The sequence below is a fragment of the Hyla sarda genome, chromosome 8, assembly GCF_029499605.1.
Source record: "Hyla sarda isolate aHylSar1 chromosome 8, aHylSar1.hap1, whole genome shotgun sequence".
Taxonomy (NCBI): domain Eukaryota; kingdom Metazoa; phylum Chordata; class Amphibia; order Anura; family Hylidae; genus Hyla; species Hyla sarda.
In genome coordinates, this window is record NC_079196.1 from 166,712,489 (window position 1) to 166,729,100 (window position 16,612).

The following is a 16,612-nucleotide window of genomic DNA, read 5'->3' on the forward strand; positions in this document are numbered from 1 at the left end:
ATTGAAACCATATTAATCTGAATCAGAGGGGAGTTGCGCAGTCTCAGCTCCATCCAACCTCCTTAATGACCAGATGTTTGCAATCATCAAAGATACATCTTCAATTGTAACAATTTCTTTGTTTCTGCAGCATTTAAGCTCTAGTAGAATTTACATAACAACGTGTGACATATCAAATGCTTAAAGCCACCAACCATGACAGTACAAATTACAGTCATTTTTCAATATCCTGTGCAAGGTGCACAACTTCAGGCACTTGGCCTAGCAACATGCTGTGTTAGTGTCGGTGGGAAGACAAGAATAGCATATATTTCTCTCTTCTGTAGTTTGTTTTTGCTGCTGGGAAAGTATTATAATAGTATTAAAAAAATGTAGTTCTTACCCGCCATAAGCAGGGATTGGAGGAGGAGGTGCCGCAGCACGAAATGTGTTGTAGACCGTGCGTCCTCTGCCTCTGAGGTGGGCTCCTCTGTACGCAGCAGCAGCTGTTGCAGCAGGATAAGGGAAGCCAGGTACTATAATAGAAAACAACCATGTTACTGAAAATTAGAACAGTACCAACAGATCCTTAAGAGATAAAAATCAAGTTATGCCATAGCATACAGTTATACCGGCCATCCTTATGGATGATCAAGCAACATATCGCATTGAGCTACTGCTCTGTGACCTTTATATAGCTGTGGTCAGCAGAACAACAAAGCTGATCCAGCAGATCATTTGCTGCCCATGGGTAGTAAAATCAATTTCCAGACGGAAGATAAAAATTTTAACTGTTCTCCCATAACATGTAAACAAACAATTCCTGGTTAAAAAAGTCTATTACATTAATGGACATAAATGAAAGGAACATCCAGCGCGGTAGCTCGTATGCAACAGATTTATTCGGCACAGCAAACACCCAAGTACAGGACAATAGTGACACGTTTCGATCGCCTGGCGATCAAAACGCGTCACTATTGTCCCGTACTTGTGCGTTTGCTGTGCCAAATAAATCTGTTGCATATGAGCTACTGCGCTGGATATTCCTTTCATCTCTACATAACTATACAGCGTTGCCCATGCTGATCCGCGACGCGACTAAGTCTTGCTTGGGGTGAGCTGGAGCTACTCTTTCTACAATATTAATGGACATAATCTCAAACTAACACAATGAAGAAACAAGTCATTTTTTTATTTCTATGAATCCATTTTTAGTTTATGCATTCTTCAGGTACAATGTCGGTTCATGCAATCAAATCACATGCTAGAAAAGTCCTCCCTCTCTGTTCCATCCTATTGAGATGACACCATTACCAACTAGGGCCCCTAATTGTGAATACTTGGGGAGTAACACAAATATTTCCAGATTTCTGTAGTTCCAGACTCCTTAATCCAGGAGAGGATAATTTAAGACCAATAAAACAATAGCAGAGTAAGGGCTGTGTTACAAAGCTTGACACTTGCCCAATAAGATCAGTTTCCTAGATCTATGCTCATTAAATGAGCCTATTGTGTAGCTCAGTTATTGAGCGGGCAGGCTATGCAAACAATCGTTGAATCGTTTGTGCTGCCCTTTATATCTATCATTCATCGGCCACACAACTCCAACACAGGGTTATGTGAGGCAGACAAATAAGTATTTTTGCACGGGGTAAAACCATATGATCAGATGATGAATGAGGATTCGCTAATTTGTCGGCTGATCACTCGATTTATTACACCGAACACTCATTGACCTGTTCTGCTGATAATCACATGCGCTTATCATCGATAAAATTTTCTTTTGTTGTGCAAAGATCATAAAAATAGACCTTAGTTTTTCTGACATCAGAGATATGTAGAAAAAACCATCTCATTGACAACTGACATGTAAAGAGTGACCACAATTTTTTTTAATGATTATGAGGATGATAATGCTTTATGTAAATATGTGTTTGGAATCATTATTTGATCTCTTAGGCTAGGTTCACAATATGGTTTGTGCCTCGAAGGCATGGATATGTCACAATGACATGCCAACATATACATGATTGGACATGCATGGGGTCCATTAATTTTACTGGCCCAAACATAGTCAGCTAGTGACCACATACGGGTCATTTTCTGAGCATATACAAGTTTTGGCTAAGACTGAAAGTCGTGACTTGAAGCCCTTTTCAATTAGAGAAACCTTGGATATAATTCAAAAATGATTTCAAACATTTTTCTGATTTATCCATGCCTCGTGATATGAATTGAGTAATCATATTGAAGATTGCTAATACAAATATCTGCCTGTATAATGGACCTTGGTATTAAGGAGCTTTCTTACCAGCTTGCCAAAAAGCTAATGAGCTGGGTTCGTAGTTTTTCAGTTCACTTATAGTATCAAGTTCTGTTCCAGTTTATATCACTTTCACAGGAAGCCAAAACTAAATACAGTAATTTCTTGATTTAGAGCTATAATTGGAAACTCTCTATTTAACAGTGGGAATGGAAATACATGCAGTGCTTTGTGAATTACAAATCCATAGGCAAACTACATATGACAGGAAAACTATAGAGAATATAAATCCCCCCAACGCCTTTCCCTACCTTTAGAGCTTAGGTAAGGCTGATGACTGTACAATACATAAACATTACTATTTAGGCAGTTCTTTAATACACCATGTTCTTGTGGGTCTACCTTCGCTAGGGATGAGCGAATCGAATCTGAGGAATCCACATTCGTTACGAATTTCAGGAAATTTCAGTGACATCAGCATTTTATTTAACAGAGAGAGAGAGAGAGGGACAGAGAGCAGTGTTTGCAGAGAAGTATTTTTACAGAAGCAATTTACCTCAATAACAAATCCAGCCTAGAAGCACTGATAGGGAAGGGAGAGAGATTGAGATAGAAAGTGCAATTTTTGGTGTACTATACAGCGAGTGCGTGCTGCAGCACAGGTGTGTGCAACAACTGAAAAGGTAATAGCAGCCAGCCAGTTAGGGTGAGCAGAGCACTTTAAGCCATAATCACCTGCTATTAGTGACTAATACAGGTTGTGTAGTGAAGTGTATTGTCCTCTATTAAGTGTAACCTGTGCATACATAGGTGGTGTACGATTTCGATCCTGTTATAGTGCTAAGGGCCTACTTACTTTGAAAGGCCAGCCAAAAGTACACACCAGCGTATTGTACTCCCCTCATAAGTGCATACCACGTACATACATCTACGTGGTGTACCATTTTGTTCCTGTTAAAGTCTTAAGTGCCTAGTTACTGTGAAAGACCAGCCAAAAGTATACACCTGCTGCTGTTCTAGACAAATACTGTTTTAAGCGCAGTGGAGCGTATTGTCCTCCCCTCATATATGCAGTAATTATTTCAGGCAGAGAAGTGCCAGGAAGTGCACAGAGGAGTGGCAGAGGCCTAAATTCATCAGGAGCAGGCAGAGGTCGAAGCAGACTAGGGGTGAGTGGCAGCAGGAGTCGCAGCGAGAGCCCTGAGCTCCGGGAATCAGCTAGTGGTCATGTCTCGACCAGCAACACATCTGTCGTCATTGATTGGTTAACTCAGTCATCTACTTCATCACAAGTGACATCTGACAATCTACTAGAGGACAGTCAGCAGCTACTGCCCAGCCAAGAAGTGGAGGAGACATCTGCCGCTTCATCCACTAGGCGGGCAAGTAGTGATGAGGAGAGTGGCGTGGGAGGTGTGTTGCGAGCGTTCAGGCTCCTGAAGCAGACACTGTTGAGGAACCTGAGGAGGACATCAGTGACGTGCAGACACAACTCGATGATGATGAAGCCGGTCGCAATTGGTGCAGAAGGGACTTCATCACCATCAGGAGAAGAGGGTTATAGGTTGCCAGTGAGGCAGCAGCTGAGCCAGCAAGGTGGTAGCATGGTTGGCAGTCAGCATGGTAGCAGAAGTGGGAAGTCTGGAGCCAAACATGCCCGAGGTAGACCACCCGCTTTGCGGCAGCCTACCTTCCCGGGAGGTAGTGGAACAGCAGTTCCTTGAGTCGGCGGCAGTAGAAGTCAATCAGTGCAAACTGTTGGGGGAAAATCAGCTACTCGGCCATGTGGCAGTTTTTCATTAAGCATCCGGAGGATGTTAACCTGGCCACATGCAAGATGTGTCGGCAGAAAGTGAAGCGGTCAACATATGCAGCGTCACCATGTAGCGACCTGGGAGAACCTTGGCTCTGATGCGGTGGTCCAGCCTGCTGCATCACCCAGTGCCACGCCGCTCCCTGTTTCAGCCAAGGCTCCACCACCTCAGCCGAAGGGAGCTGCCTGTCATACCCCTCTTCTGTTGCGCCAGATGCTCCTGCTCCTCCTACTTCGAGTCAGTCATTTCGCCAGCAATCCATCGGCAAAGCCATGTCTAAGAGACAACAGTATGCATCGACTCAATCAAATCAGCTTCTCGGCGGTGTGGCAGTTTTTCATCAAGCATCCGAAGGAGGTTAACCTGGCCACATGCAAGATGTGTCGGCAGAAGGTGAAGCGTGGCCAGGGTCCCAATGTTAGCACCATGGCCCTGAGTCAACATATGCAGTGTCACCATAAAGTGGCCTGGGAGAACCGTGGCACACCGCTTCCTGTTTCAGCCAGCCAAGGCTCCACCACCTCAGCCAAAGGGAGCTGTGTATCATATCCATTTTATGTTGCTCCAGATGCTCCTGCTCCTCCTACTTCGAGTCAGTCATTCACCAGCAATCCATCCGCGAAGCCATGTCCAAGAGACAACAATATGCGCCCACTCATGCAACGGCGCAGAAGCTGAATGTGCTCCTGTCCAAGTTGCTGGTGCTGCAGTCCCTCCCTTTTCAAGTGGTGGACTCTGCACCTTTCAGAGAACAGATGGTTTGTGCCAAGCCGAGGTGGAGATTCCCAAATCGTCATTTCTTTGCGAAAAAGGCAGTACCTGCCCTGCACAATTTTGTGGAACAGAAGGTGGGCCAGTCCGTGAGCCTGTTGGTGTGTACCAAAGTGCACGGAAGTACCGACGTATGGATCTGTAACTACGGTCAGGAAAAATACATGTCCTTTACAACCCACTGGGTAAATGTGGTTCCTGCACAGCCACAACAGCAACTTGGACAGGTCACGCCGCTTCCGCCTCCACATTCTCAGGTCGTTGGTCCTGTTAAAGTGTGCGACTCTGCCTCCTCATCCTCCGCTGTGTATTCAGCCTTCACTACGCGTACAAGTCTCAGTTCCCCTCCAGCATACCATATGTGCAGGTCATGCCGGTGTCACACTGTTCTTTACATGGTTTGCCTTGGCTAACAGAGTCACACAGGGGAGGAACTGCTAAAAGTCATTCATCAAGAAATCGAATAATAGCTTACTCCACGAAAACTGGAAATGGGAACCATGGTGACCGACAACGGGAAGAACATCTTGTCTCGCTGCGACAAGAAAGCCTGAGCCATGTGCCCTGCATGGCACAAATGTTCAATCTGGTTGTCAAGCGGTTCCTGAAGTGTTCCCACCATCTGCAAGACATCCTAACAATGGGAAGGAAACTTTGCATGCACTTCAGCCACTCATACACCGCAAAGCACACCCTCCTTGAACTGCAGCGTCAGAACCGTATCCCCCAGCATAGTTTGATTTGCAATGTTTCCACTCGTTGGAATTCCACCCTCCATATGTTGGACCGACTATACGAACAGGGGAAAGCCATCACCGATTTCTTGATGATCCAAGCGGATAAGGGGACTCCCCTGTGTAAATTCAATGTCAACCAGTGGCAGCTCATACGTAACGCTGTTTGCTCAGGCCCTTTGAGGAAGCCACATTATTAGTCAGTCACCAGGATTACGAGATGAACGACATCATTCCACTGCTTCATTTACTACAACACGTGTTGGAATCGATGGCTGGTCTGGGCACTGGAGACGCAGTGACTATATCTCACGGCCACATGAGCCCTGTGGGGGCTGAACTGGAAGAGGAAGGAGAGGGGGGCAGTGGAGCACAGTTTAGGTTTTCGCAAAATTGGTGACTTTTATAGTCATCTGACAGAAGAGGAGGAGCAGGAGCAGCCAGAGGAGCTAGAGGGTTATGAGGAAGGCGAGACAGAGGACCCAGACACACCATGGTAGTATGCAGTGGAGATGGAGGCAGGGTGTCCCTCTGAGTCACTTGCACAAATGGCACAATGCATACTCGCTTGTATAATGACTGCCGAATTGTCAACATTCGGCAGCGGGATGACTTCACGCTCTCCACCTTATTGGACCCTCACTACCGGCACAAAATGAGCGCTTTTTTTACACGTACCGAAAGGGAGGACAAACAGACCTACTACAGAGACATACTACTTAGTCAGTTGGTCGATTCCTATCTGCGCCATCGTCCATCCTCTCGCAGGTCTGACTCAGGGGGTCCTCTGCGCTCACCTTCCACTGCCATGGCTGCTGGGGAGGGGTAAGGTGGCAGGAGCAGTACCAGCCTCAGCCTGAGTCTACAGTCGCTGATGAGTAGCTTTCTTCACCCGCATAGTAAAGCAACTCATCAGTAGCAGGTAGACATGGAGCAGGAGCTGGACCAGCAGGTGGTGGCATACCTTGACATGACCCTACCAACACACTTTGAAGATCCGCTGTACTTCTGGGCACCAAAACTTGATTTGTGTCCGCAACTAGCAGAGTTTGCCCTGCAAAAGCTGTCCTGCTCGCCCAGTAGTGTTGAGCGGCATAGGCTATATTCGAATTCGCGATATTTCGCGAATATATGAATTAATATTCGTCATATATTCGCAAATTCTTAATATTCTCGTTTATGTTCGCATATGCGAAAATTTGCATATGCGAAAATTCGCATAAGCGAAAATTCGCATATGAGAAAATTAGCATATGAGATAATTAGCATCTGCGAAAATTAGCATAAGCGAAAATTTGTATGCCAGTCTCACACAGTAGTATTAGAGCCTTCTTTACACCACACAAGCTGGAAGCAGAGAGGATGATCACTGTGATGTGTACTGTGAACAAAAAAAAAAGAATATTCGTAATTGCAAATATATAGTGCTCTATTCGCGAATTCGCGAATATGCGATATTCGCGAATAAAATTAGCAATGCGAATATTCGCGAGCAACACTACCGGCCAGTAGTGTGCCATCAGAAAGGGTGTTAAGTGCGGCGGGGGGCCATAGTAACCCCAAGGAGAACTCGTCTGTCCACAAAAAATGTGAAGAGACTGACCTTTGTGAAGATGAATCAGGAATGGATCAGCCAGGATTTCCACCCACCAATGCCTGATGTAGATTGACCATGGTGCCACACCAACACTTCACAAATATGGATAGTGCTAAACATATTTAAGGTGTTCCCCACTAGCAGACTTTCCTCGGCATCAGACCTTAAGTAAATATTGAGGTTATGTAAAACTTAACTTTTAATAAAATTCTTAGGATATAATATATGTACCCAAAATTCCTTTTGAAATCAAACAAAAGGAAAGGTGTGCCAAAAACAATGTGTGCCACCTACACACCAAGTATTGATGTGATGCAAAGACCTCTAAAAGGTGGAAGATAGTGATGAGCAGCATTAGCCATATTCAAATTTGCGATATTTCGCGAATATATAGAAAAATATTCTTCCTATATTCGCAAATATTACGTATTTGTCATATTCGCGTTTATGAATATTCGCATACTTGAGAAAGAAAACAGTGAGGGGGTGGGCAACTATACTATTGGTTGCCAGGGATGTTGTTGATAACCTCTGACAATTGTATTTGCATCGTTCTAATTGGCCCACAAATGAAAAGAAGGAATATGCGCATATGCGGAAAAAAGTGAATATTCGTAATTTCGAATACATAGCGAATATATTCACAATATTAGCCTATTCGCGAATTTGCAATATTCGCAATAAAAATTTGAAGTGCGGATATTCGTGCCCAACACTAGTGGAAGGGAACAACATATAGTCCATTGTAACTGGTGGGGTTGAAAACTTCCCCTGCAAGGCCTTTCTCTAACATTAATAAATCCCTTCTTGGCAAGTGTTACTCGCCCCACAAAGGAACCTCTCCCTATTTCCCCCTACAATCACTGCCTTTTTCCAGGGTTTTTAGGTGGAATTAGGGAGAGTTTCCTGTGTGGGGACACCCTTTTTGGGGCAAGTAACACTTGCAAACAAGGGAATTCATAGGGCGAGAGTAGGGCCTTACAGGGGAAGTTTTTACCCCCACTGGTTACAATGAGCCATACGTTGTTCCCTTCTTCCTTTAAAAGGTCTTTGCATTACATCAATACTTGGTGGTGTAGTTGGCACAAGGTGTTTTTTACACACTTTTCCTTTTGTTAAATTAACATTTTGGGTACATCTATTTTATCCTAAGAATATTATTGAAAGTTACGTTTTACGTATTGCATATCCTCAATACTTACTTGTACACACTATCACTTTTACAAAAAAGACTGTTTTCTTCTGCCTACCTGCCTCAGCTACTATTATGATCCTGCCACTCGCCTGATGCCACACATCTGATGCCAAGTTCTTTTTTTAACCCACCCTCATCACCGGGTACTGGTATTGCCACCCACCGCCCCACTCTGTCATCGGGTCACTTTCAGGACTCCTGATGATGCTGATGCCACCTCCAGGCTGTCTCATTCTGTCACCATTTGTTCTCCTCATGCTAATGCCAGCTCCAGGCTGTCTCATATTGCCACCACATGTTCTCCTTGTGCTGATGCCAGCTCCAGGATGTCTCATACTGCCACCATATGTTCTCCTCATGCTTATGCCACCTCCAGGATATGTCATACTGCCACCATATGTTCTCTTCATACTGATGCCACCTCCAGGCTGTGTCATTCTGCCACCATATGTTCTCATGCTGATGTAAGCTCCAAGCTGTCTCATACTGCCGCCAACTCCAGGCTGTGTCATTCAGTCACTATATGGTCTCCTCTTGCTGCCGCCAACTCCAGGGTGTGTCATTCTGCCAGATTATGGTCTCCTCATGCTGGCACATTGAATAAAATGTTTTAGGTTCATCTAAATAAAATCTTTAATTCAAATATTAAAACATTCCTTTAATCTTTTCAATTGTAAGGCCCTATGGCCTTGTCAGGCTGTTGCTACCTCCAGGCTGGGTCATTCAGCCACTATATGGTCTCCTCTTGCTGCTGCCAACTCCAGGCTGTGTTATTCAGCCACTATATGGTCTCCTCTTGCTGCCGTCAACTCCAGGCTGTGTGATTATGCCAGATTATTGTCTTCTTATGCTGCTGCCACCTCTAGGCTGTGTCACTGTGCCACCATGTGGTCTCCTCATGCTGCTGGCACATTAATTAAAACTTTTTAGGTTCATCTATTTGAAAGCTGTGTCATTCAGGCACTATATGGTCTCCTCATGCTGCTGCCACCTACAAACTGTGTCATTCAGCCACTATATGGTCTCCTCATTCTGATGCCACCTCCAGGCTCTGTCATTGTGCCACTCTGGGACAGTGATTGTAATAGCGATGCCTCTAATCTGCATGTCATACTGAATAACAGTATTATTTAACTAATACAGCACACTCCCTATGCGTCTTACGGCAATGCCAAGTCTTCTAAAGTATTGAGGCTCTCTGTAGGCCAGAAATAGCCATTTTTAATAGCAATTCGCTGCAAATAAATTGAGACCGAACCAATTTTTTTCGGAAAATTCAGCGAATCAGCCGAATCGAATTTTCAAAAAATGTGCTCATCTCTAACCTTTACCAAACGTAAGCTTTACATAATTCACCATAGAATCTTCTATAGCGGTAAGTGCAGCATATAATGCACAAAATGGCACTCGGAGAACAAAAGCGGATAAAAAAAAAAGATTTTTAAGACACAGCAACTTTCCAAAATGAAATCTATATACTATCCGCAAATTGAAAAGGAAAAGTTTTGCTGTTGCTTATAAATGACTGTGTTCAGGATGTTCTATATTTATTTTGCATTATTTATTTATTCTCCTCTATATTTCCAGTAAGGCACAGAAAACCAGAGTCTTTCACTGTCTGTAATATTTCTTGATAGCGGAGTAGCAGGTTTTGAAGTCAGGGAAATGAGAAAACAAAAAAGAACATTTATGAGCTGCAGAAATCACTGCTTGTAATGCCTGTGAGAGGCATTACTGAAATCATGCTAACTCATCCATTATCACCTGGCTACAGTACCTTCCAGGCTTCACGAGACTCCTTTCAGCAAAGAGCAGGGTTTACACTAATTCTGTCAGGATTTAGATGTTGAGATATAATATGAAAAAGAATGTCAACAATGAAGAGCAACAGAACATTCTGTTTAAGGGAGCAGACCATGGAACAGTGCAAGTTTATTGCATCCAGTCTTAATCACTAGAGCGGCAAATGTTAACACATGCCATTGGTATATATAGGAAGAGAAGGTAGTAGAAACATAGAATTTCACTAGGGTGTTGTGTTTTGTAGAAGTGATAATAAATTCACTTTGACTTTTCAGACTTTTCGCATTTTATCGTACTGAGTATTATTACATTCTTCCCTAGATCATGAAATACTAATGTGCACCGGCAAGTACTGATGAGAGCCCAAGAGCCTTGGAAGTTATTCCATACCTATTGTAATAACAAGTTTTAGGATGTATAGCGCACAACACCCGGACAGGCCTTCAGAAATAACGTTATATAAAGGAGGTTGTATGGATTTATAAAAATAGCACCTAATAACAGTATTCATTATGTACAGGATTTGTATAGAAATCCTTATGGATGTATGGATATGTGTCATCTCAATGGAATAGATACATCAACAATCCAACCACATTGTATATGAGATATATGTAGGACTTTGTTTGTTAACTCCATCCAAGCTGGAGAGCGATGCAATTTTTCATAAAATACGGATAGATATGTTTCAAGTTTGAAATTCCCCTGCATTGTGTGATAAACAATGAAAGTCAAACAAAACAAGCGGGGAATGAACCGTAGGCAGCTACATGCATTTTATGTACAGGGTCATATTTATAGAACTATACAGTGTATACATGGCCTGACAGATATAGAAGCCTTTTAGTTTGTGAATCTTCACAAGAGAGATGTAAAGTGATAACATCATCTACTGGACTCATGAGAATTCACATTTTGAAAGCCTTCCGCTTCCCTTGAACAGATCAGTAAGCATTTTCAAGCAAACAGCCACAAATCACAAACCTGAATAAGGAGGCAAAAGTAGGACAAATGGATAAATGGCTGACAAGACACATACAGATGTAACCTGAACACCATTATTTATTTTTTTAGTTGTTGAAAAAAGACTTGTATTATATATATTAAATATATATTTTTTAGGGTATGGTTCAGTTTTTCATCCTGTTACTACCTCTATTGAGCGCTCTCTCCATGTACTGTATATTGATACACTAGGGTGAATTCTATATTAACCTGTTCAGGATGCCGGGCGTATGCATACGCCCTGCATCCTGAGTCCTTAAGGACGCCCGTGGGAATTCTGGTCCCCACCGCTAGCTGGTTGGGGACCGGACCGGAATGCCTGCTGAAATCATTCAGCAGGCATCCTGGTACATTGCCCAGGGGGGTCCTAATACCCCTAATACCCCCCCCCCCCCCATGTCGGCGATCGCAGAAAATTGCATGTCAATTCAGACATGCGATTTTCTGCTATTCCGGGCTGATAGTGTCTCTGGTGACCTGATCACCCAGAAAATAGCGATGATCGGAGCTGTCAGGGACAGCCCCGATCATCCTGAGGGCTAGGAGGGAGGTCGCAGTGCTGCGATCTCCTCCTATCCCCTGCCATTGGTCAGAACTGATTCTGACCAATGGCAGAGCAGGACAGTGGGTTGTCATGGGGAACATGGACAGAAGATGGAGGCCGGTACCTGGAGGAGAAGATGCCTGGGGAGCCCCCGATCTTCGCTGGAGACTGCTGGATCCTGGGTCAGGTAGGGAAACTACGGTGGGGGGGGGGGGGAATTGAAAATGAAAGTAAAGTGATCTTTACTGTGGCAACCACTAGGAAGGCCAAACTGCAACTCCCAGCATGCCCAGACAGCCAAAGGCTGTCACAGTTTGGAGACCACTGTTACAGTGGTGCCCAAATGGTAGCCCTCCAGATGTTGCCAAACTACAACTCTCAGCATGCCTGGACTGCCCAGCATGCTGGGAGTTGTAGTTCTGTAACATCTGTTTCTTCAGATTTAGCAATTTTCATGACATTTTTGAAAATTGCTGCTCTACTTTGAAGCCCTCTAATTTTTTCAAAAAGCAAAAATATGTCCATTTTATGATGCCTACATATTGTATTTGTGAATAAAAATAAAATTTATTGGGTATATTAATTTTCCTTACAAGTAGAGAGCTTCAAAGTTAGAAAAATTCAAAATTTTCAAAATTTTCATGAAATTTGGGGATTTTTCACCAAAAAAGGATGTAAGTAACGCAGAAAATTTACCACCAAAATAAAGTAGAATATGTCAAAACAGAGATGACAGCACAAAATTAATTATACATGGATATCTGTATATTTATACAGATATCCATGTATAATTAATTTTGTGCTGTCATCTCTGTTTTTATATACAAATTATTGTTTTTAACCTTTATAGGATTTCTTTGTATTGGTGATGGGTGCACCTGTCCTCCCCTCCCCCTTTCCCCTATCCTTTCCTTCCCCTCCCTCCCCTCCCCTTCCCATCTCCAATATATACCTGTAAGGTGAGCCAGAGAGCAAGGAACCGGAAGATGCGTGGATAACGCAAAACGGTGCTGTTGTTCCTGACAGCCGCTCCTAGACTCCTTGCCCAGAGCAGCTCCCCCTCCCTACACTCGGGTGTTTTTTGATATTGGCTTTTTATGGAACCTGCAAGTTCTCAATAAAGCAAACACGTCTAATCGGCTCGGTGAGTGCGGACAATATTTCTTTCTTTGCACTATATAATTTACAAATCTGTTTAACTTTCTGGCACCAGATGATTAAAAATAAAATAACTTTTCCACCGGAGTACCCTTTTTATTTTTGCATTTTCGTTTTTTCCTCCTCACCTTCTAAAAATCAATACTCTTTTATATTTCCATCCACAGACCCATATGATGGCTTGTTTTTGCATCACCAATTTTACTTTGTAATGACATTACTTATTTTACCATAAAATATACAGCACAACCAGAAAAATATTAAAAATTAAAAAGAAAACCGCAATTTAGCAAATTTTGGAAGGTTTTGTTTTCACGCTGTACACTTTACGGTAAACATGACATGTTTTCTTTATTCTGTGGGTCAATATGATTGAAATGATACCCATGATATATACTTTTCTATAATGGTACGGCTTTAAAAAAATGTTTGAAATTGCCCTATTTTGACCAACTATAACTCTTCCGTATACGGGACGGTATGAGGGCTCATTTTTTGGGCTGTGATACGTAGTTTTTATTTGTACCATGTTTGCTTTGGTTTTACGTTTTATAAATTTTTTATAACATTTTTTGGGAATAATTATCTTATGCACGCGGCAATACCAAATATATTTATACAACTTTTTTTAATGCTTTTTTGGGGGTAAAATAGGAAAAATTGATTATTTACATTTTTATTGGGGGAGGGGATTTTTCAAATGTTTTAAACTTTTTTTTTTACACTTTAATAGTCCCTATAGTCCCTATATCAATAGTCCCTATTGATTGCTAATACTGTTTAGTGCAATGCATAGGGCATAGCACTGATCAGTGTTATCGGTTATCTTCTGCTCTGGTCTGCTCAATCTCAGACCAGAGAAGAAGATCGCAGGAGACGGCCGGAGGCAGGTGAGGGGACCTCCGGCCTCCATGCTAGATGATCGGATCACGGTGGCAGCGCTGCGGGCGATCCCATCATCCATTTTAAGTACCGCAATTCCGCAGATGCCATGATCTGTATTGATAACGGCATCTGAGGAGTTAATGGCTAACATCCGCGTGATCGCGGATGTCCACCATTACCAGCGGTTCCCTGGCTGCTGATAGCAGCCGGGACCTGCCACGCATGACGCGAGCACTGGTCCAGTGCTCGCTGTTATGGCGGAGCGTAAATGTACGTCATGGTGCGTTAAGTACCACGGCACCATGACGTACATTTATTTCCATTGTCGTTAAGGGGTTAAGGATTCAAAGTAATAAATGTATATACTATGTGACAACCACAGTATGTACTCCTTTAGAGAATGAACAAAAAGATGGTTGCAGCAGCACTCTTGGTTAAAAAACAGAGACTGTTAGAGCACTTTCTGATTAAAATGTGTCCCCCATCCACTATGTGGAGGTGGCCTCCTTTAGAGACTTTGCATGTTTGTTACCCAGCACTTTAGGTGGACATGCACATTGCTATACACTTTTAACACCAGGTGATGGTGCCTAATGTAATCAAATGCCATATTTCTTCTCTGGATAATTTTTAACAGTATTTACATTTCATTATTAAATGCTTGTGATCTGTACAATTAACCCCTTAAGGACTCAGGGTTTTTCCGTTTTTGCACTTTCGTTTTTTCCTCCTTACCTTTTAAAAATCATAACCCTTTAAATTTTCCACCTAAAAATCCATATTATGGCTTATTTTTTGCGTCGCCAATTCTACTTTGCAGTGACATTAGTCATTTTACCCAAAAATGCACGGCGAAACGGAAAAAAAATCATTGTGCGACAAAATAAAAAATAAAAAACGCCATTTTGTAACTTTGGGGGCTTCCGTTTCTACGCAGTGCATATTTCGGTAAAAATTACACCTTATCATTATTCTGTAGGTCCATACGGTTAAAATGATACCCTACTTATATAGGTTTGATTTTGTGGCACTTCTGGAAAAAATCATAACTACATGCAGGAAAATTTATACGTTTAAAAATGTCATCTTCTGACCCCTATAACTTTTTTTATTTTTCCACGTACAGGGTGGTATGAGGACTCATTTTTTGCGCCGTGATCTGAAGTTTTTATCGGTATGATTTTTGTTTTGATCGGAATTTTTGATCACTTTTTATTCATTTTTTTAATGGTATAAAAAGTGACCAAAATACGCTTTTTTGGACTTTGGAATTTTTTTGCGCATACGCCATTGACCGTGCGGTTTAATTAATTATATATTTTTATAGTTCGGACATTTACGCACGCGGCGATACCACATATGTTACTTTATTTATTTTTTTACACTGTTTTATTTTTTTTATGGGAAAAGGGGGGTGATTCAAACTTTTATTAGGGAAGGGGTTAAATGACCTTTATTAACACATTTTTTTAACTTTTTTTTTGCAGTGTTATAGGTCTTATAGGGACCTATAACACTGCACACACTGATCTCCTATGCTGATCACGCCTGTGATCAGCATTATCGGCACTTGACTGCTCCAGCCTTGATCTCAGGCACGGAGCAGTCATTCGTCGATCGGACACCGAGGAGGCAGGTAAGGGCCCTCCCGGTGTCCGATCAGCTGTTCGGGACGCCGCAATTTCACCGCGGCGGTCCCGAACAGCCCGACTGAGCAGCCGGGTCACTTTCAGTTTCACTTTAGAAGCGGCGGTCAGCTTTGACCGCCGCTTCTAAAGGGTTAATACCGCACATCGCCGCGATCGGCGATGTGTGGTATTAGCCGCGGGTCCCGGCCGTTGATGAGTGCCGGGACCGACGCGATATGATGGAGGATTGCAGCGCGATCCCGCTTCATATCGCGGGAGCCGGCGCAGGACGTAAATATACGTCCTGCGTCGTTAAGGGGTTAATATGACATTTAATGATGGAATAATAGATTTAAAGATTATGAACTAGACATAAAAATCTACAACCTACAAATACAAAAATAAATAAATAAATAACAGGGGGCAAATCTTACAACCGACTCATAAAAGTAAGCAAGCATACTGTAGTATTGTCACGATGCCGGCTGGCAGGTAGTGGACCCTCTGTGCCAGAGAGGGATTGGCGTGGACCGTGCTAGTGGACCGGTTCTAAGCCACTACTGGTTTTCACCAGAGCCCGCCGCAAAGCGGGATGGTCTTGCTGCGGCGGTAGTGACCAGGTCGTATCCACTAGCAACGGCTCACCTCTCTGGCTGCTGAAGATAGGCGCGGTACAAGGGAGTAGGCAGAAGCAAGGTCGGACGTAGCAGAAGGTCGGGGCAGGCAGCAAGGATCGTAGTCAGGGGCAACGGCAGAAGGTCTGGAAACACAGGCAAGGAACACACAAGGAACGCTTTCACTGGCACTTAGGCAACAAGATCCGGCAAGGGAGTGCAAGGGAAGTGAGGTAATATAGGGAAGTGCACAGGTGAAAACCCTAATTGGAACCACTGCGCCAATCAGCGGCGCAGTGGCCCTTTAAATCGCAGAGACCCGGCGCGCGCGCGCCCTAGGGAGCGGGGCCGCGCGCGCCGGGACAGAACAGACGGGGAGCGAGTCAGGTAGGGGAGCCGGGGTGCGCATCGCGAGCGGGCGCTACCCGCATCGCGAATCGCATCCCGGCTGGCAGCGGGATCGCAGCGCCCCGGGTCAGAGGACGTGACCGGAGCGCTGCAGCGGAGGGAGTGAAGCGAGCGCTCCGGGGAGGAGCGGGGACCCGGAGCGCTCGGCGTAACAGTACCCCCCCCCTTGGGTCTCCCCCTCTTCTTGGAGCCTGAGAACCTGAGGAGCAGACTT

General features: G+C 43.7%; 1 protein-coding gene across 8 annotated transcripts in view; it reads right to left on the reverse strand.

Moving 5' to 3' along the window:
- RBFOX1 (RNA binding fox-1 homolog 1) overlaps positions 1-16,612 on the reverse strand; it is a 629,150-nt gene that overhangs the window by 70,542 nt on the left and 541,996 nt on the right. For all 8 annotated transcript variants that reach the window (XM_056536207.1, XM_056536206.1, XM_056536212.1 and 5 more), the window contains exon 8: positions 383-515. In XM_056536207.1, the coding sequence (XP_056392182.1) occupies positions 383-515 (133 nt within the window). The remainder of the gene's footprint in view (positions 1-382; positions 516-16,612) is intronic.